This window comes from Chenopodium quinoa, unplaced genomic scaffold, assembly GCF_001683475.1.
Source record: "Chenopodium quinoa cultivar QQ74 unplaced genomic scaffold, ASM168347v1, whole genome shotgun sequence".
Classification (NCBI taxonomy): domain Eukaryota; kingdom Viridiplantae; phylum Streptophyta; class Magnoliopsida; order Caryophyllales; family Amaranthaceae; genus Chenopodium; species Chenopodium quinoa.
In genome coordinates, this window is record NW_018742550.1 from 1,196 (window position 1) to 27,986 (window position 26,791).

Below are 26,791 nucleotides of genomic sequence, written 5' to 3' on the forward strand. Positions count from 1 at the left end.
ATAGGTCTTAAGATTCTAGATGACATTATCATTTTCTAATTTTGCGGTCTTAAGACAAGACTTTATTAATATTAAGCATTTATGAAGTTTGTCTTAATAAAATCTAAAGCAGAGTCTTGAAATTTCAAGACTCAATTTTAGACTCAATTTCACACTCAATTTTTTTATTTTATTTTTAAAAAACTTTAATAATTTAATTTATATGTAATGAGTTTGAGCAATTGAAGAGATTAATTTTATCAAGTCTTAAGGGGTCTTAACATAATTATAAATTAGAAAAATAATTAAATTTAATCTAAATAACTGTTGTGACAATGGATTAAAGTCTTAAGATGAGACTGCACTAATCTTGCTCTTAGGTTAGTTGGGTGTACGGTGCATCCAAATGTATATACTCGATATAATAACCAGTAGAAAATGAAGATCGGTGAATGAAGATCAATTTTCCCCAAGATGCCCTTGGATCTACTAAAGAAAATGAGGACATTTAAGTAATTGTCCAAGTCGAAACAAGTCCTAGAATGTGAAACACGTCGGTGGATCAAAGATGCAAAGACTTACGTTATAAACTGCGCCCCGACTGACTCTCCCTCGCTCTCTCTCTTTCTCTATCTCTCTCTCATCTCATCTCTGCGAATTGTATTGAGAAAATTCGCATGTTTCTCTTAACATTTCTTCCTTCATTCCCTCGTCGGTGCATTGCTGTCAAATTTCAATCTGTCTAAAGGTCAGTTAGATCTGTTATTTTCTCCTGCATTTCTTTCTTCTCCAAATCTCTATTGCTTTCTTTCCTTTGCTTAGACTTTATTGATCTGATCGTGACCTAGGATTTCATTTTAGGGTTTACATCATTAGATCTCGAATCCCTAATCTCGCTGCTTACGAAAACCCTTATCAATTTTGATTAATTAGTTCCAATTTCTGATCTGGGTCTGCCAGATCCGACGAAATATGGGATCTTTAGGTAAATCAATGATCTGGGTAGTTGTGATTTGCTTGATATTTGAATCTGGAAATGGGTTTTATCTCCCTGGTAGTTACCCTCACAAGTATGGAGTTGGGGATACACTTTCAGTGAAGGTGAACTCTCTGACCTCAATTGATACTGAAATGCCGTTTAGTTACTACAGCTTACCCTTTTGTAAACCCCAAGAGGGTGTTAAAGATAGTGCTGAGAATCTTGGTGAGCTTCTTATGGGTGATAGGATTGAGAACTCACCTTATAGGTTTAAGATGTACACAAATGAGACTGAGATCTTTATGTGTAAAACTAGCCCTCTTTCTGCTGATGAGTTTAAGCTCTTGAAGAAGAGGATTGATGAGATGTATCAGGTTAACTTGATCCTTGATAATCTCCCCGCCATTCGTTACACCAAGAGAGATAATTTCTTGCTGAGGTGGACGGGTTATCCTGTTGGGATTAAGGTGCAAGATGCTTATTATGTATTCAATCATTTGAAGCTTACTGTTCTTGTTCGTAAGTACGAGGAAACCAATGTGGCTCGTGTGATGGGTACGGCGATGCTGCTGAGATGATCCCTGGAGGCAATGGTGTTGGTGGATCTGGAGAGCCTGGTTACATGGTTGTTGGTTTTGAGGTTGTGCCCTGCAGTGTTCAGCATGACATGAATGCGATTAAGGATTCTAAGATGTATGATAAGTACCCTGGGAAGATTAATTGTGATCCTGCAACCGTGTCAATGGCAATTAAGGAAAGTCAACCTATTGCTTTCACTTATGAGGTCTCATTTGTGGAAAGTGATATTAAGTGGCCATCTAGATGGGATGCTTACTTGAAAATGGAAGGTTCCAAGGTTCATTGGTTTTCTATCCTCAACTCCTTGATGGTGATCACTTTCCTTGCTGGTATTGTTCTTGTGATCTTTTTGAGGACTGTTCGCCGAGATCTTACTCGTTATGAGGAATTAGATAAGGAGGCTCAAGCTCAGATGAATGAGGAATTGTCCGGATGGAAACTTGTGGTTGGTGATGTCTTCCGGGCTCCTAGCTATCCATCATTGCTCTGTGTTATGGTTGGTGATGGTATTCAACTTCTTGGGATGGGTGTTGTGACAATTATGTTTGCTGCTCTAGGATTTATGTCACCTGCATCTAGGGGAACTCTTCTTACAGGTATGGTGTTTTTCTACTTGGTTCTTGGTATTGCTGCTGGGTATGTGGCTGTTCGATTGTGGAGGACTATTGGTTGTGGGGATCACAAAGGATGGGTTTCTGTCTCTTGGAAGGCTGCTTGCTTTTTCCCAGGTATTGCCTTTTTGATATTGACCTTCTTGAATTTCTTGTTGTGGGGAAGTCATAGCACAGGAGCAATCCATTCTCTCTCTATGTTATCCTTATATTGCTCTGGTTTTGCATCTCTGTTCCTCTCACCTTAATTGGTGGTTACTTTGGCGCAAAGGCCCCTCACATTGAGTACCCTGTGCGAACTAATCAAATTCCCCGGGAAATTCCACCTCAGAAATACCCTTCATGGTTGTTAGTCCTCGGTGCTGGTACCCTTCCATTTGGAACCCTCTTCATTGAGCTTTTCTTCATCATGTCTAGCCTTTGGATGGGCAGAGTTTACTACGTTTTTGGGTTTCTCTTCATTGTTCTGATCCTCCTTGTCGTTGTGTGTGCTGAAGTCTCACTTGTTCTAACATACATGCATCTCTGTGTTGAGGACTGGAAATGGTGGTGGAAGTCTTTCTTTGCCTCTGGTTCAGTGGCCATATACATTTTCCTGTACTCCATCAACTACCTCATATTTGACCTCAAGAGCTTGAGTGGACCTGTGTCTGCTACTCTCTACTTGGGATATTCGCTCTTCATGGTTTTGGCCATCATGTTAGTCACGGAACTGTTGGATTCTCTCCTCATTCTGGTTTGTTCACTACTTTTTCCTCAGTGAAGCTGGATTGAAGCAATTTGTCATGCCATTTCAAGGTTTCTTGCAGATTTTGTAGGGGTCTCTTTCCTGGTGAAAGATGGATGTTCAAACTGCTCCTTTAATAGATACTAGTCATATTACCCTTTTCAGATTTACTAAATTTCTAGGTAATTTGATGGAAGATTGTAATAATAACCTTAAGTTTGATTTTTTTAATTACATGGAGATACCTGCATGAATTTACATAGTTTCCTTGCATATTTAGGGTCTATTTTGCTTCATCTAGCATAACATGGGACACTTCCATGTATTTGAACTTGAAATTTAATAGAAATGAGGAAGTTGAGTTGTTTTTGTTTTAAATTCTGTTGTATGATCGTATTTGTCTCATATGCCGGGTCTACGTATGAAGCTATAGCTGATACACATGTTGGGACAATTCTATGTCAATTAATGTGTTGTTGTCTCCATTACCCTACTCTTGCTATTGTGTGCTTCCACAAGCGTGCATGTCTCGTGCTCTGACGTGTGGACGTGCATAATGTGCTGTGCTGTACTATGGTGGACAATTGAAGTGCTAAGCTATAAATGGATCCATCACCAATTACTCAATTAGCAATATTCTAGCTATCATTTGCTTGAAAATAAAACAAATTGTATCTAATACTCACTGGAACTTATGATCAAGTATGGTAGAGAAGATGCACTAGAATTCCTGGTATTGAATTTGAATGTTGTTGGCTGAATACAAAGTAAATTAGGTTTGGCATTTACTATTACTGCTTGAGATTGTAAGTTGTGGAGCGCGTACAATTCTAGTTTTCGATTCTGCAATGTGAAATAATCAGTACTGGTCAAAAGCTTGTAAATTAATCAGATTGAATTTGTCCAACAAAAAAAGAGAATGATATGTATCTAATTCCTAATTTATCATATGCAGTAACTTGCAAGCCAAACTTGCTTTAAGACTTTCTACCTATTGAAAAAAGTAAGTTAGACTTGCAAGTTGCAAGCTCGCAACCTACAATGATTAATTGCACTCAACTGTGATTGGGAAGTTGGAGTCATATCATCAGCAGATGAGAGAGTCAGTGAATAATTCTATTTGACTGTTAGCTTGAGAAGGCAAATATTATTGCAACGAATTTAAATTAATCAAGCTCAGGAGTGAATGATTGTGGGATAATTGCAGCATCTTTGCATTATATGGATTGATTAATGTGTTCTTTTCAAATTATGTGGGACCAAAAAATACTACCTCCGTTTCATATTTTTTGCAACTTTACTATGTTAGAGTTATGTTAGAGTTGGATGGTGATAATCTTACATTCTTACCTTCCATTTTTGTTCAAATTTCATTGGAAGTAGCGGTCTGGGGTTGGGGTTAGTGCTTTAATTCACGCGATAAGTGAGAGAGAGTGAGAGGTAATTATCGCTAAGCAGACTCAAACAGCCTCTTGGTTTAAGGGTTAATTTTCTGTTATTAAGGCTGCTTGATAACAGTAATAAAATATCATGGATAGGATAAAACAAAGTATAAACAGTTAAATTATCTTGTGGTCGTTTTCAGTTAATTTTAGCCACTCCTATATAGCTATCCTCCTCTTCTGTCCCCACCCTCTTTTTTATTGAGTAAAACACCATAGCCAAATGTATTGTGAGTTGGTGATTGATTAGCTATGTTGCTGAAATCATTACCCTGTGCTTCTCACTTGGATGCTACAAGAATTACTACTTGTCAAACTCCATCTTCTTCTTCTTTCTTCTTCTTCTTTCTCTTCCCTCTTCTATACTTGTACTTCTTCCTCCCCTTCCCACCTTTCTCTTTCCTTCTCTGTTTCTTCTATTTTAACCTCTCTTCCTCTTCGAAATCTTCGTTTCCGACATGAGCCTACTCCTAAGAAATGCATCCAAAAGGTCAGAATTTGCAGCTTTTCTTAGTTTTTTAGTTGCTCACTGACATTTGAGTAGCTTTTCATCATGTTGACTCTTTTTGTATGCCTCTTACAGAAGTTGCAGGTGAATTGCGCCATCAATGAGCCTCTTAAGGTTATGATTTCGGGAGCACCAGCTTCTGGTAAAGGAACCCAATGCGAATTGATTGTCCAAAAGGTGAATCATATTCCTGCCTCCGTTCTTAAAGCATCTGTCTGAAAAAATAATTATTTTTGCAACTTTGATGGACATTCAAATCGATTTCACTGATTTTTTTTTTTAATGGGTTGCGGGTATGTTTTATTCATTTTATATATATATTATTGTTGTTAACATACATGATCTTAACTTCAGAATACATTTTTTAAATGGTTGTTTCATTTATAGTTTGGACTGGTTCATATATCCACTGGAGACCTCCTGAGGGCAGAAGTGGCAGCTGCCACAGAAATTGGGATCAAAGCAAAAGAGTATATGAACACAGGCCGCCTAGTCCCCGACGAAATTGTCACAGCTGTATATGCTTTTATTCCAATTTTTTAAGTCTTGGATTTTTACCTGAGTTATAACTTGTTATTTAGAGAAGAGAAATCATTACACTTGTTGATAGATGGTTAGAACGCGGCTTTCCCTTCAAGATGCAAAGGAGAAAGGTTGGCTTCTGGACGGGTATCCACGGACCTCAGCTCAGGCTCAGAGTCTTGAAGAATTGGGAATCAAGACCAGATGTTTATATTGTGCTTGAGGTATAGCTTTGCGCCATACTATCCTAACAAGATCATCATCTTTTAAGAATGATTCCTTAAATAGGCCAAACACTAGATTCTGTCTCATGCAGATTAGTATTTAATATTACTAATGACAAGTTGTTGTTAACACATAAGATAGAAGAGAAAGTTTACACAGATTTGGTTCCTGATACTCAGGTTCCTGACGAAATTCTGATCAACAGATGTGTTGGCAGACGGCTTGATCCTGTGACAGGGAAGATCTATCACATAAACAATTTTCCTCCTGAAACAGAGGAAATTAAAGAAAGACTTGTCACTCGCCCTGATGACACTGAGGAAAAAGTATGCACCTTTACCCATTGCATCTCTTATTAATATGAAACATCTCAATTTGTCAGTTTCAATCATCTTATTGAAGGTAGTTAGTCATGACAAAGTATACATTGCTGTTAAGTTTTAAGGAGTTTGGTTTGTGATTATACTATACCTAATTTGATTCACAGGGGGGAATTCTAACTTATAATCATCTTCATCTGTCTTGATTCATGCAGTGTAACTCTCACAGGTATATTTGAGATATCACATGAATTTTGTTAGAGAGCTTACAGAAAAAAAAAAAATCAATCTTGCCTTTTTTTCATTATATGAATGATAAAGGCCATCACTCATTTTTTTTGTAGTAAATTGTGTCCAAAAAAAATAAAACCTCCTAGCATTCACAAGGTTTGTAGCATATAAGTTATAAGTGTCCATTTCCATATTGGAGTATGTACCCTTGCTGGCATTGTGCTTTGAGGTGAAATTAGGTACCATGTAATATATAACAAAATTTGGAGATCCTAAATTGTGAGTGTCTATAATGCCTACCTCACCTCCTTAATAAAAATAACGTTGACAAGTATGCACGAATTTCACACTGATTTAATTGTTCTGTTCGGCACATTGAGGAGGAATATCTACTGATTTTACTCTTTAGGAATGGACCTAGTGTGTGCCAAAGTTTGTCTTTGTAGTTAATATTATCTACTTCACTCTTCACTATACCAACAGACTTATGAATTCCCTTTCCAGTGATATCTCGTCTGGAGATATATAAAAAGAAATGTGGAGGCAGTCTTAACAACATATATGAATATAGTGAAAAAAGGTACCCTCAATTACTGATATCATGTAATTTTTCTTCTCTGCTCAAAGCTAAGAGCTTTCTGTACTGAAGTTTATCTAAGTTATGTTTGGGAAATTTAGATTGATGGAATCGCCTAAAAGAAGTAGTTTTTGGAGAAATAAATTCTTTATTGAACAAAGTAAAGGATGAAAAACTGAAGGCTGCCACCACAGGTGAGATCTTGATTCTCTTTTTCACAGCAGTGATTTCTATGTCCCAGCAAAAGCTTCTCACTTATTATTATCAGTTTCGAGGGTGAAACTTAAGGTTACAAAATATGTATTATGAGTGCTACCTTAATGATTCAACTTCATCGTGACATGTATCAGTCGTGTGAGCTGATTGCTGTTTCAATTTAACACTGGAGAATTATTTAAACAGTCATGGAGCATTTTCATGCAGGAAATGCAGTAACTAAGAGCAGCAATTCTAATCTTGCAACTCCAAACAAGGTAAAATGCTCTGAAAGTTTTATCCCTCATCATCTCTCCCCTCTTTTAGGTAATAAGAATACAAGGAATAGATTAACCCCATGTTTGAACTTATCTGTTACATTTGATCCCTTAGTTTAGCCTTTTACAGGATAAGTGGAGAGGAATCCCTACAAGGTTAAATAATATTCCACATTCCAGAGAAATCAGAGAATATTTCTATGAAGATGTGCTGCAAGCTACACTGAGAGCTGTAAAAGATGGAAAAAGGAGGCTGAAGGAAAGTTGTTTTGTCCAATCCCTTTCATTCTACAACTTTAAGAAAACCAGAAAACAATGTGTGCACTTTCTAAATTATATTGAAATTCTGACCAATGACCTCTTATTTTCTCCCTTGAACTTCAATTGATGATAATGGTTAAGTTACTAAACTATGGTTTTTCCTGAATTCTATCTTTAATTCTGACAGGTGGAGATCAGTATTCCAGAGCTGGACCCATCCACGGTAAGCAAGTTTCTTTCTAAGCATCTTTTTTAAACTGTGAAAATTGATCATATTTATGTGATTTTGTAGGATGTTTATAGAATTGGGACTCTGATGGAGCTTGTTCGAGTCATAGCCCTTTCATTTGCTGATGATGGAAAACGAGTGAAGGTTGGTTTGCTTTCAACCACTCATTTTATAATCTCTCTTGTTCTAATCCTTTTTCTAACATTCACCTATACTTAGGTTTGTGTCCAAGGATCAATGGGTGAAGGTGCATTGGCAGGAATGCCATTACAGTTGGCAGGCACTCGAAAGATTTTAGAGTTCATGGACTGGGGTGATTATGAGGCCAAAGGGACTTTCATCAACATAGGTTCCATAGGTATTAGCAACATCAAAATTAGTTTTTATGAACATATAATTCACTGTTATCTGGAGTTGCAACAAACCGTCTCAGTAACCCTCCTTGCTCCCACTTATATGATGTTTGTAAGTTCAATGATTTATAACATGGATAACTTGTAGGTGGCAATGAGGTTGATGAACAGGATGACATGTTTATTCTAGTGGCTCCTCAGAATGCTTTTGGAAATTGTATCATTGATGTAAGGACCTTCATTTTCCATAAATTTCTAATATTAAATTCAATGCCCCATGGTATCATCCTGTCCCTAAAATGATCTGTTATAATTGTCTGATGATATTCCTTTGCAGGATTTGAGAGCTATGACTGATGCTGCAGGGAGTCGTCCAGTTATTCTCATAAATCCGCGTCTCAAGGTTTAATTTCCTAATGCCATATACATATTGCATGTTCTTGAGAGGATACTTTTCAAGCTAAGAGTTTGCTATAATTACCATTGATTCCCCTCTTCTGATGCAGGACTTGCCTGGCTCAAGTGGCATCATGCAGGTAATTAAAAAGACCTCTCTTTTTTAAAATCTGTTTCTTTTTGCTTATTATTTATCAAAATCTTAAATTTTCACTATTCTGTTCTTCAAAGACAATGGGTCGTGATAAGAGATTGGAGTATGCCGAGTCATTTGAGAATTGCTACTCCTTTCGGCTTCTCTACTATGCAGGAACTCAGTACCCAATCATGGGTGCTCTCAGGTATTTTTGCCATGAACTTGTCATTTTGAATTTTGAACTAAATCAGAAAACCAAGTTCATGTTCTTTGCCAAAAAATTTTGCATTATGTGGAGCAAGAAAATCATATGAACATGTTAATTCCACAGAATGTCGTACCCCTTCCCATATGAAGTGTACAAGAGGGTAGACGAAGCTCCTGGAAAAGAAAAGTATGTCATGCTGTCCACATTTGAGAAGAAGCCAACTTCTGATGACATTAACAATGCATTCTTAGGGAAGCCAAGGTAACACTGAATTTGTCTGAAAATAAAGAGTAACATTTAAATTTGATGATTCAACTTAGTACATAATTCGTATTATATTTTGCAATATCCCGGTCACATTGGCTGATTAATTCTCATTGTTGTGTTGCAGAGAACTGAAGAATTCGTCTGGTTTTTGGTAAGATCAGAGGATAGCGCGATATTTAACATAAAGTTTGTTTTTGTAAGCCCCTTGATACTTACTTTTTTATGTTGTATTTTGTTACAGGGGTTTCTTGAGTGCCATTCTGAGTTAAACATTAAACATATTGTAGCATCTTGCACTGTCTTATCGCGACCAATGACCTCCTCCACTTCATTGCCATATCAGTGTTCTGATTTGGCAGAATACTCGTCTATAGAGGAAGGATTTAGTGTAGCGTGATTATGTAAATGATGCGCCGCCCTTAATTACTTCACAAAATCATCTAGAATTGAGGGCATTTTTTACAGTCTCATATACTTGTTATCTTATGCAGGGACTTGTACCTCGTATTACATATACCAGTAGATTTCTTATTCAAATTTAGTGAATAGTGGCAAATTATATGTTATAGATTTCTCTATTCTATTATATTATCTGTCCTTAGTCCAACAAACTGTGCTGGCTTAGATGATCATCCTAGGATCATGTAACCATTCTCCAATCCTGTAGTGCTTCAATTCCTAATTTAACTTTTGAAAATTAATTTCAATCATTCTCATCCAATTAGGAATTAAAGTATTTGAAATTAGCAAGAAAGACAAATATGAATTTCTAATATTTTACTTCGTATTTCAAATTGTATTTAAATATCATTGTTGGTTGACCAACTTAAGTGTTGGTGCAAAAGTGCCAGTTTGTGCATATGCTTATAGATTAGTAATCAAGTAAATTAGGCTCCTTTACATTTAGAGGTGATGATCTAGTTTAATTTTATGGTTACGCTAATGTGTAGTTAAAAAAAGGATTATAATGTAAAATTAAACACAAGTTGAAAGAATAATTAGTCATTTAAGTTATTCTAGGTAAAATAGTAAAATCATCTCATATAATCATACTAATTAATACTAAGATAATATACTCTGTATTGTACACCAATAATACCATATTATTATCTCAATTGACTAGTTCCATCGCATTAATAAATACACCAAATAGTAAAAATTAAGAGAGTTTTGAGATCGATTCTTATCACCTGCCCTTGCGGCTCTGTAAACACCTAAAAAAATAATCCGTGGTAAAAATTAAGGACTTTACTCCATGCTATTTAAGTAAGAGATTAGAGAAACTTGGCATGTTATAAAACTATGTACTGTACTTGGTATGAAGTATGAACAAATTTAAGTTGACAATGTGGCTGAGTATTGCGCACGTACGTTAGAAAAAAATTGATTAGCTCGACTTAGGACTTACTCCGTTGAAACTTAAATTCTTTGTTTACGGCATCTTCAATCTGCTATTGGCCTATTGTTTATTTTTCTTTCTTTGACTTTTCTTTATCATTCTAATTTCTAACCCTATTAACACGTCAGTTAGGTTGGCAGATTTAAGGTTTTATGATGATTTATGGAGTTACATTCATTTTTCTGCTATTTTGTTTTTCAGTTGATATTCATTTAATTTCTTTTTAATGAATATTCTATATCTTAGGTAAAAAATAATTGCATCCCATACCCTATATGGCCAGACAATCTAATTGATCAAGTAATTATTGGGTAGAAACAAAGACTTCTGACCACCAATATTATACTTCTTGTTAGCAATTTGACACCAAAAACTCTTGTTTTTATAATAAAAACAAATACTTGTATTAGCTAATTTAAAATCTAAAAGAAAATGAGTATTGCTTCTTTTAATCACTAAAGTTCAAAGGCAAGACAAGCTTACACGATTTTCTATTTATTAATGTCATTTTCCAGTATATTGAAAATATTACGGCAAAACTACTACAAAAACAATAGGATTCTACTCTTAAAATAGTACATTAGCTGTAATTTAAATTTTGTTGTGGATATAAATAAAGACGATGATATGACTATGGATGTATACACACTCATCCATAATCTAGATTAATATAACTACAAATGGTAAAAAAGATTTGACTATTAGCTGTACTTTATCCTATTAAAAACATTTACCCTTGCAGATATATGTATGATTATGTAGTTAGTCATTATTTTGTTAGTTAGCTAGTGTAGTTAAGTAAAAATGATGTCCGAAGATAATAACAAGAAACTTGGGGTTGTGATTTAGGAGTAATTAATGAGTAAGGATCGGATAAAGACAGGCAATTAAGGAAATAATTATAAACAAATACTAGAACGAACCCATTCAATTCAATTCTATCACTTGCCTACCACCAACCTTCCTCTTCTATTCTCTCCTGTCCTCCTATTTTCTCATCTCTTATTTGTTTGTTTGTTTCTTATTAAGTTGCTCACATATATACATATTACAACAGAGAAACAGAGAGATACATATAATTATATATATATCATTCAAATTCATAAAGAAAAAGAACGCAGCAATATGGCAGGAGGATCGATGGGAGCGGTGGGAGTGGCCAAGGAGAGAGCAAAGGATTACAAGGGAAAAGTCACTTCTTATGTTATCATTGCTTGTATTGTTGCTGCTACCGGTGGTTCCTTATTTGGTTATGACATTGGCATTTCAGGTCTCTTTTCTTCCTTTGTTTTTTTTTTTTTATTGGAAAATTTGACGACAATAATCAAACCTTACTGTCATTATTTATGATAATGATGATGATACAGTACATTAATCCAGAATTATTGAAGCTTCAAATTAACTTATTGGATCTAACTTAGCCAATACTTGTATATATTACAGATACAAGAACAACGTGCATCCTGCCTAATTATTTGGGTCTTAATTAACTGTACCACTTATATTTAGTTATTTTTTCATAACACCATAATAAAACACAATTATGTAAATTAATAGCAGATGAGTACATGTTTTTCTCCATTTATTTTGCTCTCATCATGTCTGATCTAACACCTTTTTGGTAATTATTAACTCAGAGTTTGTTGGAGTGCCTTTTCTCGTCAACCACTCTAAAAATAAAGTTGTTCCGTACTTATTTATCAATTTCAGGGTGGGCTTTGTCATATGTTACAACTCAATTAACAAAATATAATTAATTAGTAATAACACACTTTACATTACTCACTCTGTCCCTAAATTACATTCCTACTTCTATCTATTATGTGTGGAATAAATGATAGAATTACGAATGTAATTTAGGTACGGATGGAGTACATTACATGACTAAGTTTCTAGAAGCTTATCTTATCCATATATCATTAGCAACATCATTAAATTCATCAACTCATATTATTACACTTACAAAGAAAAACTTGATAATTCTACTAATTTCTTATTTTGGACATAACTATTATTCTTTATTGTTTTTTTTAAAACAAATACAAGCATCAAATTATATGCTTTAGCTTGAACATCAAAGTTCAAATAATTTGGATTTGTTATAAAAATGTAAAAAAAAAAAAAAATCAAACATTGTAGAAAAATAAAATGGCTGCATATAAGCATTAATAATACTTCCTTTTTCAGTATTAAGTTGAAAATTTATCGACAATTTACGAGCAAATCGGTTAATAAATGTTTATTATTGTCTTTTCTTTCCATTTTTAGCTTCTTATAAGGTTGCATATATATTTTTCCAAAAAAAATTATAATACTAATACTAAATTAGAATATGAAGTTCATTTTAGCATAACTCTAATTATAAACAAAATGACATAGTCCATTTACTTGTAAATTGTGAACTCATGTAGCAACCTCAATGGGTCGTCATATCTACAACTTGGTTTATTTTGTATCGGTTGTTAAAATATGTTCATTTGTGGAAACTTTAGGTGGAGTGACATCCATGGATGGATTTCTAAACCATTTCTTTCATGGGGTATACGTGAAGAAGAAACATGCCCTTGAAAACAACTATTGCAAATTCAATGATCAGGGCCTTGCTGCTTTCACTTCTTCACTCTACCTAGCTGGCTTGGTTGCCTCTTTGGTTGCCTCCAATGTTACCAGAAACTATGGCCGCAAGATTACCATTATATGTGGTGGCCTTTTCTTCCTTGTTGGGGCTGCTCTTAATGCTGCAGCACTCAACCTTGCCATGCTTCTCTTGGGCCGAATCATGCTTGGATTTGGCATCGGATTTGGAAATCAGGTTCACTCCCTTGTTTTCCTATTTATCTTTGTAAACTGGTTGCTTCCCACAAAATTATAGCCAGCTTGTAAATATTTATATTGAAAATATATTACTTCTTAACTTAAGCCAAATGGAAGATTTTGTGAGATACAACAGCACATTAAGAGTGTTATACTAGTATATAAATTGGCTTTATAGGGCATAGAGCAAAGCATCCTGACAAAAATTTATACTCTCACTTACTTACCATCGGTCCATGGCATGCAAAAGTATGACTCGAATTCAATCATTTGCTTTCAGGCAGTTCCTCTTTATTTGTCTGAAATGGCACCAACACATATACGAGGGGGTGTGAACATGATGTTCCAATTAGCAACCACCCTAGGGATTTTCACAGCAAACATGATCAACTATGGAACATCAAAACTCGAACCATGGGGATGGAGGCTATCACTTGGCCTAGCAGCACTTCCAGCAACTTTGATGACAATCGGAGGAATACTTGTCCCTGAGACACCCAGCAGCTTGATCGAAAGAGGATTGACTGAGAGAGGGCGCAAGGTTCTAGAAAGGATCAGAGGGACAGAGAATGTTTCTGCAGAGTATCAGGACATGGTTGAAGCGAGTGAGTTTGCCAAGTCAATTAAGCACCCTTTCAGAAACATCTTACAGCGGAGGAACAGGCCACAGCTGATTATGGCCATCTTCATGCCAACATTTCAGATCCTTACAGGAATAAATTCTATTCTGTTTTATGCTCCTGTGCTATTTCAGAGTATGGGATTTGCTGCAAACGCCTCTCTTTATTCCTCAGCTCTAACAGGAGCTGTGCTTGCTTCCTCGACATTGATTTCCATTGCAGCTGTTGATCGACTAGGAAGACGGGCGCTGCTTATCAGTGGAGGAATAACGATGATCACTTGTCAAGTAAGCCTTTATGAATTCCCTGAAAACAATTGTAGAGTTAGACTTCAGTAAATTATGAAATTATGACTTAGAATAAATTCTATAACTTTTAGCATAATATTCTTTACTTATATTGAAGATGTCTGAACATATTGTCTTCATCATACACTACAACAATTGTTACTAACTTGCATCATCAAACAGGTTATTGTGGCAATTATCTTGGGAATAAAATTAGGAACAGCAGGGGAACTATCAAAGGGCTATTCCATTATAGTGGTGATTGTGATATGCCTCTTTGTGCTGGCCTTTGGGTGGTCATGGGGACCCCTAGGATGGACCGTCCCTAGTGAGATATTTCCGCTGGAAACCAGATCAGCAGGGCAGAGTATAACAGTAGCAGTCAATCTTCTGTTTACTTTCATAATTGCACAGTCTTTCCTATATCTGCTATGCCACCTCAAATTCGGGATTTTCTTGTTCTTCGCTGGCTGGGTTACCGTCATGACCATATTTGTACTCTTGTTCTTGCCTGAGACTAAGAATGTACCGATTGAAGAGATGATCCTTTTATGGCAAAAGCATTGGTTTTGGAAGAGGATAATGCCCCAGGAGTCTGTAATTAATGGTAGCTAAGTTGAATAGGTGCTGCTAACACAACTGCATAGCTGTTGTAGAATGTATTTATACTTGCTTTTTTCTGGCCCTGATAATTTTTGTGTGTACTCATACAAGAGAGGCTTGGATACATATACATAATATGAAATGAGAGCATTAGGCCTGAACATCTTTCCCGCAATTGCTATAGCCTAAGTATCTACATCTTCAAAATCACAGTTTATTCCTTTCCAATAAAAAATAATCAAATAAAATTAAAATTTGTAATCTTTCACATCTATGTGGTAATGTGGAGTGCAATTTCAGCACAAAACTTTCAAGATAAAATCACTATTAACCATTGCTTTCTCAACATAAGCATAAAGTTGTAATGTGACAGTATGAAATTATAACACATATTCTTGACCCTAAGAAGGTCTAAATGCACAAAACTTACATCCTTCCTATAGAGACATTCTCCATAAAAAAAATACATATATAATCAAAAAAATAAAATAGATACAAAAGTAAATTACCCTGTTGTAAATTTCACAAATTATGTGTGTGATGGTACTCACAACTTCACAAGTCACAACAAAAGTCAAATTTGCTCATTAATTTGCCTACCAAAAGAGTTCAGCTATTTGCCTACCTTCACCTCGAAATAATGTTGGATATTCGCTTCAGGAAATAAATCAGCAATAACAGAAAGCTCATTGAAATACTTCCCTCTTCACAAAGAAAGAATATATCTCAAAACATATCGCCGTATTAAAAAGAAAGGTATCTTGACATCTTGTTCCCTTAATGACAATTGGGACACATTTTAGACAAAGAAACATGAAAATTACAAAGAAGTGACACAGCATAGCAGCTGAGACATTGTCAATTGCATCACCACATAGAGAGACACTATCATATCGATTTTGTAGAAACTGGAATAAATGAAATCATACCTCCATGGCTCCATTGCAACCTGTAAGACTCAGTACACCTGCTGGGGAAAATGGTATGGTTTTAAATGATTCATCAAAGCCGTCCAAAATTGAATAATGAAACCAGAATGCACCATGGTTTCATTACTCTGTGAATGTAAAAATAAACAAATGAGGTTCATGACATTTAAAGAACTTATTCAGGTACCGCAATCAAGCTAGATACATATCTCATCAAAGATCTTCCTCTAGCTCCAATCACCAATCACACAAAATAGAGAATGGCATGTACAAAATTCAAGTATCGGTAGCTAAAAGGACAATGACAAGCAGAAGAGATTGCAATAAAATAATAAACAAACCTTCATCAAAGTGAATGTTTGCTTCTAACAACTCTCTGCTACTCAAGAAGGATGGTAAAGGCGCCTAATGCCTCTGCTACACCCACTCTCCTATAACTGGTCTTTCAAGATTAGTTATGCGGCAAGAAATAAAAGGGCATCAATACCAAATCCTTTTACCACTACACAATCTAACCATCAGAGATCACACAATATCATCACACAATATCTTGAGTAATTGCAGATGTTATATTGGTATGCTCTGTAAATCTATAGAGCACTGACATGAATCATGAACACCTGCAACAATCCACAGACCAATATGCACTATCGCCATATTCAAATATGATACAATTCAAAAGCTGGAAAAAAAAAAGATTCATCCAACATGATCTTAATTATAACATCATATGTGCCGATCCAAAAACTTTACCATATCTAATCCTCATTACCATATCTAATCCTCATTGATTAGAGCCACTTGAGCAGTTGAAACTTGCAGGTGATTATGTTCAATGACAACAAGCAAAACTAGATAACGCGAACAATATACAGCATGATAGATTGTAAAAGATTGAATTGAAGCCTTCTTTAAGAAAGAAGCATACAACTTTTATTCCAATACGTGAACGAAATACATATAAAGATAGTGTTATTTCTTCTAAACTTGACAATTGATCATCATATCCTACTCCATAACAACTAAACAACTTCTGCCCAAGAACCCTAGTATTACCCTACCTCCAACATAGAACATTACTCGTATATTACAATAAACTGCCATAATTCTGCTACTAAAAAACATTTAGAGTACCTAAGCTATGATTTCCTTCTGTAAAAAATATCAAGGAAACCATAGAACACCGACGACGGATCAACTACATCTTGTTGGCATCAAATTCTGAGCAACTACCTCAAATCGAATTCGTAATTCTTGGACGGTGTAATCAAATCTTGAGCAACTTTCTGAGATTATTCTCCGCCTCGCTTTTCCGGACCAAACTCGCCGGGAAAGGGAGCGCGCTAGGGTGAGGAGAAGAAACCATGGAAGTAGTACCAGCGTAAAGATCCGGAACCCTAATTTGATTCTGTACAACATCCGGATCTGGACCTAATCGATTTGTGGAGCACATCTGTAACCCTAAATCAAGATTTTCTCCGCCGAACAGCACTCTTGCCTTTAATTCTTCGCCTCTCTTGAGGATCTTGACCTGGCCCAAGACAGGCGTCTTTAATGGCGGCGATGAAGAGAGAGAATCAAGATTAGGTCGGCGATTTCCGTCGGAAGGACTTCTTTTGCGACGATGAGAACGAAGAGAGTTGTGATTTCTAGGGTTAGGGTTGGTGTTTCGGAAACGGCGAGAGGAGAATTGATCTTGGATTAAGCTGGGAGGTAGAAGAATCGCCGCTGTTGCCATTTTTAAAGGAGAGGTTAGAGAGAAGAAAGAAGAGAAGGTCTTTTGGTTGATTTAATTTTAATTCAGGAGCAGATTTATCAAGGAGAATTAGGTTATTTATAGGCGATGTTATGATTTTATTTCGAGTTCAGTTTCCTTTTTTAAATTTTCCATAACAACCGCCTTCTTCACGATTTTTTCATCACGCGCGCTATCATTGGCCTAGTTTACGATATCTATTTTGGCTGACGTGTCTTCTTACGCGTGTTATCGAATTAGCCAACACTTCTATTCTTCAACTAATGAATTGTTAAAGTATGGTTTGTTTAGCATCAGTTTTGGTTTTCATTTTTAAAAAAAAAAAACAGGAAACAAAAAAAAGGAGTTTTCACTTTTCTATTGTCAGTTTTGATAATTATCATAATTTTAATAAGTTTATATAATTTTTTATGCATTATGGGACTCATATCATATACTTTTAGAAAACAAAAAACTAAAAAACAGAAAACCACAACAATGCCAAACGAACCCTAGTTATTGGTCCGAGCGATGCCCCGATAAATCATAAATTTATAATTAAATTTGATCAAAATTAATAAAAAGGATTAATGTTAAACAATACGAATTATTAATAAGTGAGTGAAATATATACAGAGTAATTATCTACATGATCTTTCATTAATATATATTTAAAATAAGCATGTCAAATTAAAATTTGGAGGTTATGCATATGAAGAGTTTTTGATGAAAATTAAACATTATTGTAGAGAATTAAAGTTATAGAATTAAATTTGGAGGTTATACATATGAAGAGTTTTTTGTTTTTTTTTTTAATTAAAGTTATAGAGTTTTAATTTATATTGGGGAAAGACGTGACACGTAAGATGTCACCTCACACACATGTGTCGCCTAGTCATGTTGTGGGAAGGGTGACACAATGGCATGACCATGTTGTTCCCTTAGGTTTTAATAATACTAGATGAAGCCCGTGCGATGCACGGTTTGTTAGTATTTTTTAAAAAAAATATTTTCATATTTATGTGATTAAATTGTTATTATATTAGTTTTTAAAATATTAGATAAAATACCTAATCTCGCTCTAAAAATAATATTTTGTATTTAATTAATTTAAACTTTAAAATCTCATTCGTCAATTTTTCGTACGTGGCATTTGAATTATTTAATTGTAAAAGAAATTAATAATCTCTTATTTAATTGGCTACAACTTAAATTTATAATCCTACATAGTGCGCTAAGAAAATTAAATCATAACTCGGGGAAAAACTCCCCTTTATATATATATATATTAGATTATTATAGATATTGCCTCTGCACCTGGTTATTGGGCGGGTCGGGTCATATTTTTAAAGTCAATAGTGGATCGGGCTTATGTAGATCACGGGTCAATAATGGATGGGTCAATAAAATATCAACTAAAATAAATATTGAACAAAGTCATTATTTTTTATTTTTTATTTTTTGTTTGAAACAACAAAGTCATTAATCAGTGTATATGAATACAAATTTATCTATGTAAGTATTATTATGTTATCTATTTTGTTTGTCTATTAAATTGGAAAAATAACCTCCCGGTTTCAGGAAATTCTGAGATCGATTCTCACCCTCGCCCTTGTGGCTCTCTAAACACCAAAAAAAATTGGAAAAATATTTTGACTCTATATTGACCCTATACTACAAAGGTCATGTCTGATAAAAACCCTTTAAACTTGGCCCAAACCCTATTATTATTGGGCTACCCTACCCAATAACCAGTTCTGATCGCCTCTAACTTTTCACTACAATCTTACCAATTGACCCATTTGACCTTCTCCTACACTTGTCACCAGTTCACCACTCACCACCACCACCACCACCACCACAAATGCCTACTCTTCCACGGCATAACCTTGTTTGATCACTTGTCTAATTACACCTCTCCTTCACGAAAATTCAAGTTAATCACCTAGATAAATAAGAAATGTTTTCCTAATGACAATTCAGTAAATTAATAGATAAATTAAAAGAATCTTGATATTTGTGCTACCATATTAAAAAATAATAATAATAGTTTCACACTATGGTGCATTGTTGGCTAACACGAAGCAAGTTGACGACGTCTAGTTAGAGGTTCGAGTTAAGGGAGAAAAAAAAAGGGGTAGAAGGTTAGATCAAAGGAGATTTCCATAAAAGGAACGAACTTACCAAAAAATTCATGAAAGCGAAAACTATTTGTCATTATTTTTAAAACATTTATAAAAACTAATTAAAAATTCACATAAAAATAAGTGTTGATTTTATTATATCTCTTTATACAGTCCTATTAATAAGTCGTCATATCATTCTCTCACTCCATTGATGAAGCTTTATCATCCTTCATTATTGAACTTCCTCCATTGTAGAAGCTTTATTTTCCTCTCACGGAAAACACCCTACCTTAAAGGGGGATAATCATTCCCTATATTTTCACAAATTTTCTTAGGGTTTTCTTCAAGTTCAGATTTATGCAATGTTAAATATTGTTGAACTTCAACCTTCCTCCACTTTTACAGTTAGGTGTATACATGTAAAAAAAACTAGAGAGTATAATGAAAATTTTACCATACAGCAGGTGGTATGTTGCTTGGTACATCTCTTTAAAAATCACAACAACTACTTTCCTTTAAAAAAAAAAAACAACCTCTCTTTTTAATAAGAGGATATTTCCATATATATTTTGGTTGAATTAGGATATTCATAAATTAGAAATCATATTTTCAATTTAGATATGAATTTCTAGAGAGAGAATTTTCTAGAGAGAGAACTTCATTGATAGAGAGAGAATTTCTAATTTTTGGAGTGAGAAAATGGTTGCTCAAGAATTTAGTTTTGCCGGTGATGATGACCATGAGAATGATGATGGTGGTGAATTTGATGATATTGTAATTGAAGGAAAAGGTAAATTTAGTTTTCTCATTGATTTTGTAATCTTATTGAATTTGATGAATGTTGTTTCGGGGTTTTCTGATGTCCTGCGGGAGAGTTACAATTCCGAGACTGGAACCGGACGCCTGTACCTGCAAAATAACGGAGACTCCTGAGAGCTCCGCCTCCAACGGTCAAGTTAGTACCTGATTAAGGAGTAATTAATACAGAAATTAAAGTAATAAGGTCTCTCTAGGTGAGAGTATTTAATGTAGGTAATCTGCTTTGCTAGCGAGATCAGCCGGTTATTAGTGTGTTCCGTTAATTATTTGGTCTGTTCCGTTAATTATTCGCTCCCTTGATTAATGAGGATTAATCGAGTATTTATAGCCTTGGGAAGCGTGCAACTCTCTAGGTTTAAGGTAAACCTAGGGCCGATCGGGCTTCTAGACTGAAATGGGCCTTGATGGCCGGTTGTCCCATTTGGCATGGGTGGACACGTGGCGTGTCTTAAGTGGTCCATGGAGGACGCGTGGCGGAACCTGGTTGGTCCACTTGTCAAACGGTGCTTGGTGGATAAAAATCCCCTAATCATTTGCCCCTCACAGGTGGCACGCGACTGGTCACGTGTCGCCTGTGACAGGCGTCGCACGGTGACAGGCGACGGCCCGTTACAGGTGTCACCTTGCAGACGGCCGGGAGATTCTCCCGCCCAAATTTGAATTCGGAAGCGACCCTTCGCCTTCTCATTTTGCCTATAAAAGGAAGTGCTGACTTCGGTCATTTTCACATTTGAGAATTTTTGCGAGAACATTCGGACCCCTGAACTTGCTCTGACATTTTCGGACTTTTTCTGCCTACCGCCTGTTCTGACAAGCCGACTGACCCGAACTTTCAGGACTTCATCAACTGTCATCCATTCAGGTAACTCAGTTCTCTTACTCTTAATTTTCTTTTTATTTTTTGAAATGGCACCATGGAAGCACACGACACGCCCTAAGTTAGTGATCAGCCGGTCACCGGGGACGGCTGAATCTAGGACTAGGAGTGCCGCCTGCCCTTTTCTGGACCCATCTTTGCCCTTTATACAAAGTCCGACTGAATCTGTGTCTATGCAGAACGTGATGGCCAGAACAAAAAAGACTGCTAGAATATCAAACTCAGACGGCTCCTCCCAAAGGGTACTCCTTAGCGAAACATCTGACCAGGCGCCAGATGTGGAACGAGGCGACTGTCAAGCTGACAGTTCTGAGAGAGGGACCAAGGTGTTCCCTTCTCATCTAACCGTGGACATGTCTAATTTACCTTCTGCTCCTTCTAAGGGAGAGGAGGCGGGCCCCTCTAGGAGAGGGGAGGAGTCGTCCTCTTCGGACTCGTCAGGGGACGAGTCCGATTCCAGCTCTTCTGAGCATAGTTCTTCTGACTCAGAAGAAAAACATAACCGCCTACAAGAAGCGAGAAGTTCCCATGCAGTGGAGAAGGGGGATAATTGGGCAGAGCCGTCCGCCTCTTACAGAGAGGAAAACACCCCCTACTACTGCAGGGTGCCCCGGGGCCGGATCGCAACCATGCGAGACAACGTGGCGAGCTTTATTGCTAACCACAAAATGAGCCCGGAGTATTTACTGTTTGTGCCGGATCCAGAAGATACTGTCGTCTGGCCGGCTGGTACCAGCTATGGTGACGGCTGTTTTGGCTTGCTATGTGGCGGCCATCAAAGCTGGTCTGCGCTTCCCATTACATCCGGCTGTTCAGCGGATTTTAGATGGGTATGATCTGGGGTTATGGCAGTTAGCCCCCAACTCTTGGGTAAACGTACTCGGCTATGTGGCCGGGTGCGAACTGAACGGGGTGGAGCCAAGTTTTGAGGCTTTCGCCCACATGAACTATCTCAGCCGGACCCCTAAGTCGGGAGGTACCGGCTGGTATCAACTAACAAGCCACAGGGGTTACCTCATGACGAGAGGTAAGGCAAACAAATGGAAGGATTGGCGGAACACCTTCCTTATTATCGAGAGTTCAGACACGGAGCTGAACAAACGATTTAACAAGTGGAACAGGGATCCGCCTCTTCTTGCAGGCGGCCGCAGCATGCCGCCTGTTCCCCAAAGGCTAAAAGAGAGATCCTAGACAAAGGACTCTTCAAAGTAGAGACTAGGGTGAACTCTACTTCAGGGGTACGAGAGCAAGTACCCCTACACTGCGTCCCGAGCTTCAAGTGGCTCTATGATGAGTACTTCTTGGCCGCCTGTGGCCTCGGCAGTCGGTGCTCTAGAGGTAGCCGGCCTGACGAATACTCTGTTTTCTCACGCCTTGTTTACTTGGGATTTTTACTAACTTTGCTGTTTATTTCTTTCAGCCGACGCCATGAGTAAAATAACAGCATCTAAGACTGCGGCGGCCATGCTGCGGGTTTCGCTAATGAAGCAGTCGTACGCCGACTCCCCCAGCAAGGAGGCACCCTTGGTAAGCTTTGAAAACTCTTCCCCTTTAAGTTGTATTATGCATATACTAACTCTTTTTGTTTTCAGTCTGGCACTCCAAGGGCTTCTTCCTCGCAACAGCCGGACCCCAAGGCCCGGAGGACGACTGTTGCAAGCTCTCCTGGGTCTTCCAGGAAAACAGTGGCGGCTGAGAAGCAGCCGGCCACTTCTTCAAAAACCCAAGCGGGGCCGCCTAGATGTATGGACCCTTGCTTGTAAAAACTCACTCTTGCTTCCTTCTTGATTAGGTCTAACTTGTTTTTCCTTCTGCTTAATGCAGCCGGCCCCCAGGACTTGACTTGGTTGAGGTAGCCAAGTCAATGGTTAAAGTAGTTCCTCCCTCTGACAGGGAGGCGGTCAAGGTGCCGGCACCCTTGACCTCGATGGAATTTCGGGGATCCTAGCTGAGGTATACCCTTTTGAAGTTCCAGGACGCCTGTTAACCCCTATGATTGGAAACTGACGCCTGTTTTTCTTTGTACTTAGGCCCTGCTCCGAGTCAACAGCCTTCGCAAGCCGATTGATCGGAAAAACAAAGAGGTAAAGGCCGCAAAGGCTATGGCCGCCTCCAGCTGTGATAAAGCAATGTTTCAAATTGCCCAAAATGAAGTACTGACCATTGATCTTCTTTATTATCAGGCGCAGGCGACCGCCGCTGTTCGGGCTCAGCTAGAGGCGGCCCAAAAGAAGGTTGACGAGCTGGAGGGGACCGTCACCAAACTTAAAGCCGAGCTGAAGCCCCTTCGTCAGAAAATGCACTCTTACGAAGCCATGGAGAAATCTTTGGCTAACGTAAAAGAACGCCTGGTGAACCAGGAGAAGAGTCTTACCAAGAGCTCTCGGACAAGGCCGAGCAAGAGAAACAAGAGCTCGTCCGGGAGATGGTGGAAGACTCCGCCCAAATCCAACGCATGACCTGGGAACGACTGTTTCCCCAGTGCCGACTTTGCCTCATGGGAAAGAACGTACCGCCAGTGTTCGGAAATATATAATCAACAGATCCTGGCGGCTGCTGAAGAAGAGGCGATGGACGTTGCGTTGGAGGAGGAAGAGCCGGTTGTGGCGCTTGTGCCACTTGGGGTAAGGCATCAAAAGATGATGCAGCTAAGGCCGAGTCCAGCAAGAAGAGTGCTGACCAGGCGGCTGCTGCTGATACTGAACTGCCCCCTTCTTAAGCTTTAAGTATATTTTTTCTTTTCACGGCCTGCGTGCCGTTTGCTTTGTAATTACCCGGCCAGGGGGCCGGGGTTTTGAATATTCTGCTGGTCTTTTATGGCCGGCTCATTTTAATCAAATTTTTTGTTTTTTGTTCAAATTTGTCTAAGTATTTGAAATTTGCTCACTAGACAGACTGTTGTGTATGGCCGAACGTTAAGACAGGTACAAATAGTAAGTATGCCGCCTATGCCCTGGACGACTGGTTGTCTGTTTCCAGGATAGATGATCAGTCGGCCATTTAATCAATCGGTATTCGAACTCTTTATTCAATTTGACCAAGTAAATAGAATTACCAAGTAGCAAGGAATTTAAGTAGGAAAACAAGCGGCGGGTACCGGTTGTTTCCCTTTATTGCCAATGTTGACCTCTAATTTGTTATTTGTTAACCTAGCAAGAGTATTGGTTGAGAGCCTTTGTTTATTAAAAACAAGTGGACGACTCGTACCTTTTAGGCTCAGTACTAAGTTTGAGTGACTATTAAGTTAACATAGGAGTTACTTAGTCTTCGTCACAATCTTGATTGAGTAGTAAAGGTATCAGGCGGCGTAGGCCGGCTAGACCCCTTGATTCACCAATGTTTGTTGGCTATTTACTCAATAGGTTATCCAGTAGGAATAGGGGTTCGAGTGCCCTTGTTTGTATAAAACAGGCGGACGACTCAAACTTTTTAGGTTCCATACCAAATTTGAAGGAGTGACTATGAGTTAACTTTGGAGTTACTCAGTCGCCGTCACTTTTGTTTGAGAAGTAGAGGTACCAGGCGGCGTAGGCCGGCTAGACCCCTTGATTCGCCAATGTTTGTTGGCTATTATCTCAATAGGTACCCCTGCATTTATCCCAAGTAATACAGGCGGTCATCTGACTCAGATGTCAACTGCTACCACTGGTTTGGTTAGTGATAGAGTTATCCTTGTCTCAAAAACGGCTACGTGGTTGCCCTTTGGGACAGTCGTATAGGTGCCGTTGTAATTAGTTTATAGAACAATGTTCCACCCAAAAGGGAGCTGCTCTCTGCGACGAATTTCATCCGAATGGATGCCGCCGGACGCCTGCTATAATGTTGGGACAGGTCGGATTAGTTTTTAAAAGTTAGATCAGTTGACTAGGCGCCTGGTCTGATCATTCGGCCGGTGGCCTTGGTAAGTTCTTGGTGAACGTAGGTGCTAAGTCAAAGAAGGGTAGCCGCCTGTTAGGCACAGGGTCGGCCAGGCCCTAATCTTTTTAGCTAAGTATTGTGAGTAAAATACTCAATGGAGAGTAGCCGACTGTAAAGGTACAGACGGCATGCCCCTCTGATGATAGAGTGAAAAAACTCAATGGAGAGTAGCCGACTGTAAAGGTACAGACGGCATGCCCCTCTGAAGATAGAGTGAAAAAACTCAATGGAGAGTAGCCGACTGTAAAGGTACAGACGGCATGCCCTCGTAATACAAAATTGAATAGTAAGTGCCAACTTTATTAAGTAGCTCTTTACTTTACATCATTCAAAAGAAATATTTCTTAAGGTTATCTACATTCCAAGTTCGAGGCAACGGTTGTCCGTCTGGTGTTTCCAGACGGTAGGTACCGTCCCTGACTTCCTCATAGATTCGGTAGGGTCCTTCCCAGTTGGGAGTTAGTTTGCCAGACTCATTAGCCCTACCAACTGCTTCCATTTTTCTAAGTACAAAGTCCCCTACTTTGAGTGGACGCCTGTGCACTTTTTTTGTTGTATGATCTAGTCATTCTCAGGCGGTAGATTTCATGGCGCAAAACAGCATTGCCCCTCTTTTCAGGAAGTGAGTCTAATGCCAGGCGCATAGCTTCCCAGTTTGCCTCTTCGTCATATAGCATTACTCGAAGAGTCGGCTCGTAGTGTTCTATTGGAAGAACAGCTTCTGCACCATAAGTTAGGAGGAATGGAGTTTCTCCAGTCGCCCTTTTTCAGTCGTCCTAATGGCCCAAAGAACATGTGGTAGTTCATCTGCCCATAGGCCGCCTGCTCGTTCAATTTTTTTCTTGAGACCGTCTGAGATGATTTTATTAAAGGCTTCTACCTGGCCGTTTTGCTTGTGGACGGCCGACAGATGCAAAGTAATGTCCTATTCCTTGGTCTCCCAACCAGCTTTTTGAGAACAGGCGTCTCAAATTGGGGACCATTTATCAAAAACCATAGACATGGAACCCCGAACCGAGTGATGACGTTTTTTCCAAATGAATGAAATTACATCTTTCGTCTTGATTCCCTTTACAGCCTCCGCCTCTACCCATTTAGTGAAGTAGTCAACGGCCACAAGTATATACCTTCTGCCGCCTGTAGCAGGCGTATATGGACCCAGAATGTCCATGCCCCACTTAGCAAACGGTAGTGGGCTGTGAATAGTAGTGAGGTCAGTAAGGCCGACGGTGAATTAATTTGCCAAACCTTTGGCACTTGTCACATTTTTTCACCATCTCCATTGCATCTGCTTCCAAAGTAGGCCAAAAGTAGCCCTGCCGCCTTGCCCTTTGAGCAAGCATCCTACCACCTATATGGGAAGCACAGAAACCAGAGTGAAGATCATCTAGTATCTCTCGTCCCTTTTCAGGAGTAACACACTTTAAGAAGGGTTGAAGGTGCCCCCTCTTGTGCAGTTCCCCCTGTATCATTTCAAAACAGGAGGCTCGTTTTTTCAGCGATGCCGCCTGTTGAGGATCATCCGGCAGTGTACCGTTTGTCAGATATGCCCTGATTGAATCCATCCAGGTTGAGCTTCTGTCTAGAATTCCAATAGGATTTTCCTCGATGCTTCTCCTCTCCATTACTTCCCAAAACACA

The 26,791-nt window shown here is 38.1% G+C and overlaps 2 protein-coding genes and 2 pseudogenes across 2 annotated transcripts; 3 read left to right on the forward strand and 1 right to left on the reverse strand.

Annotated features, from left to right (window-relative positions):
• The first annotated feature begins 557 nt into the window (after positions 1–557).
• Positions 558–3,253, forward strand: LOC110720238 (annotated as a pseudogene).
• A 1,261-nt stretch (positions 3,254–4,514) lies between these two features.
• LOC110720239 lies at positions 4,515–9,733 on the forward strand (annotated as a pseudogene).
• A 1,541-nt stretch (positions 9,734–11,274) lies between these two features.
• Positions 11,275–14,907, forward strand: LOC110720240 (sugar transport protein 7-like). Its single transcript, XM_021899242.1, has 4 exons — positions 11,275–11,692; positions 12,915–13,234; positions 13,517–14,143; positions 14,327–14,907. The coding sequence occupies exons 1-4, from the start codon at positions 11,548–11,550 to the stop codon at positions 14,756–14,758; spliced, it is 1,524 nt and encodes a 507-aa protein (XP_021754934.1). The 5' UTR covers positions 11,275–11,547; the 3' UTR covers positions 14,759–14,907.
• A 2,035-nt stretch (positions 14,908–16,942) lies between these two features.
• Positions 16,943–17,413, reverse strand: LOC110720241. The gene has a single exon (XM_021899243.1). It carries the CDS (start codon positions 17,411–17,413, stop codon positions 16,943–16,945), a length of 471 nt encoding a protein of 156 aa, XP_021754935.1.
• Between the last annotated feature and the right edge of the window lie 9,378 nt (positions 17,414–26,791).

What these genes read in the sequence shown, in the direction of transcription:
- LOC110720240 (XM_021899242.1), top strand. Translation starts at nt 11,548, where the DNA reads ATGGCAGGAGGATCGATGGGAGCGGTGGGAGTGGCCAAGGAGAGAGCA. An exon ending in GCATCGGATTTGGAAATCAG is followed by an intron (nt 13,235 to 13,516) that starts GTTCACTCCCTT and finishes ATTTGCTTTCAG; the next exon opens with GCAGTTCCTCTTTATTTGTC. An exon ending in TAACGATGATCACTTGTCAA is followed by an intron (nt 14,144 to 14,326) that starts GTAAGCCTTTAT and finishes ATCATCAAACAG; the next exon opens with GTTATTGTGGCAATTATCTT.
- LOC110720241 (XM_021899243.1), bottom strand. Translation starts at nt 17,413, where the DNA reads ATGGCAACAGCGGCGATTCTTCTACCTCCCAGCTTAATCCAAGATCAA.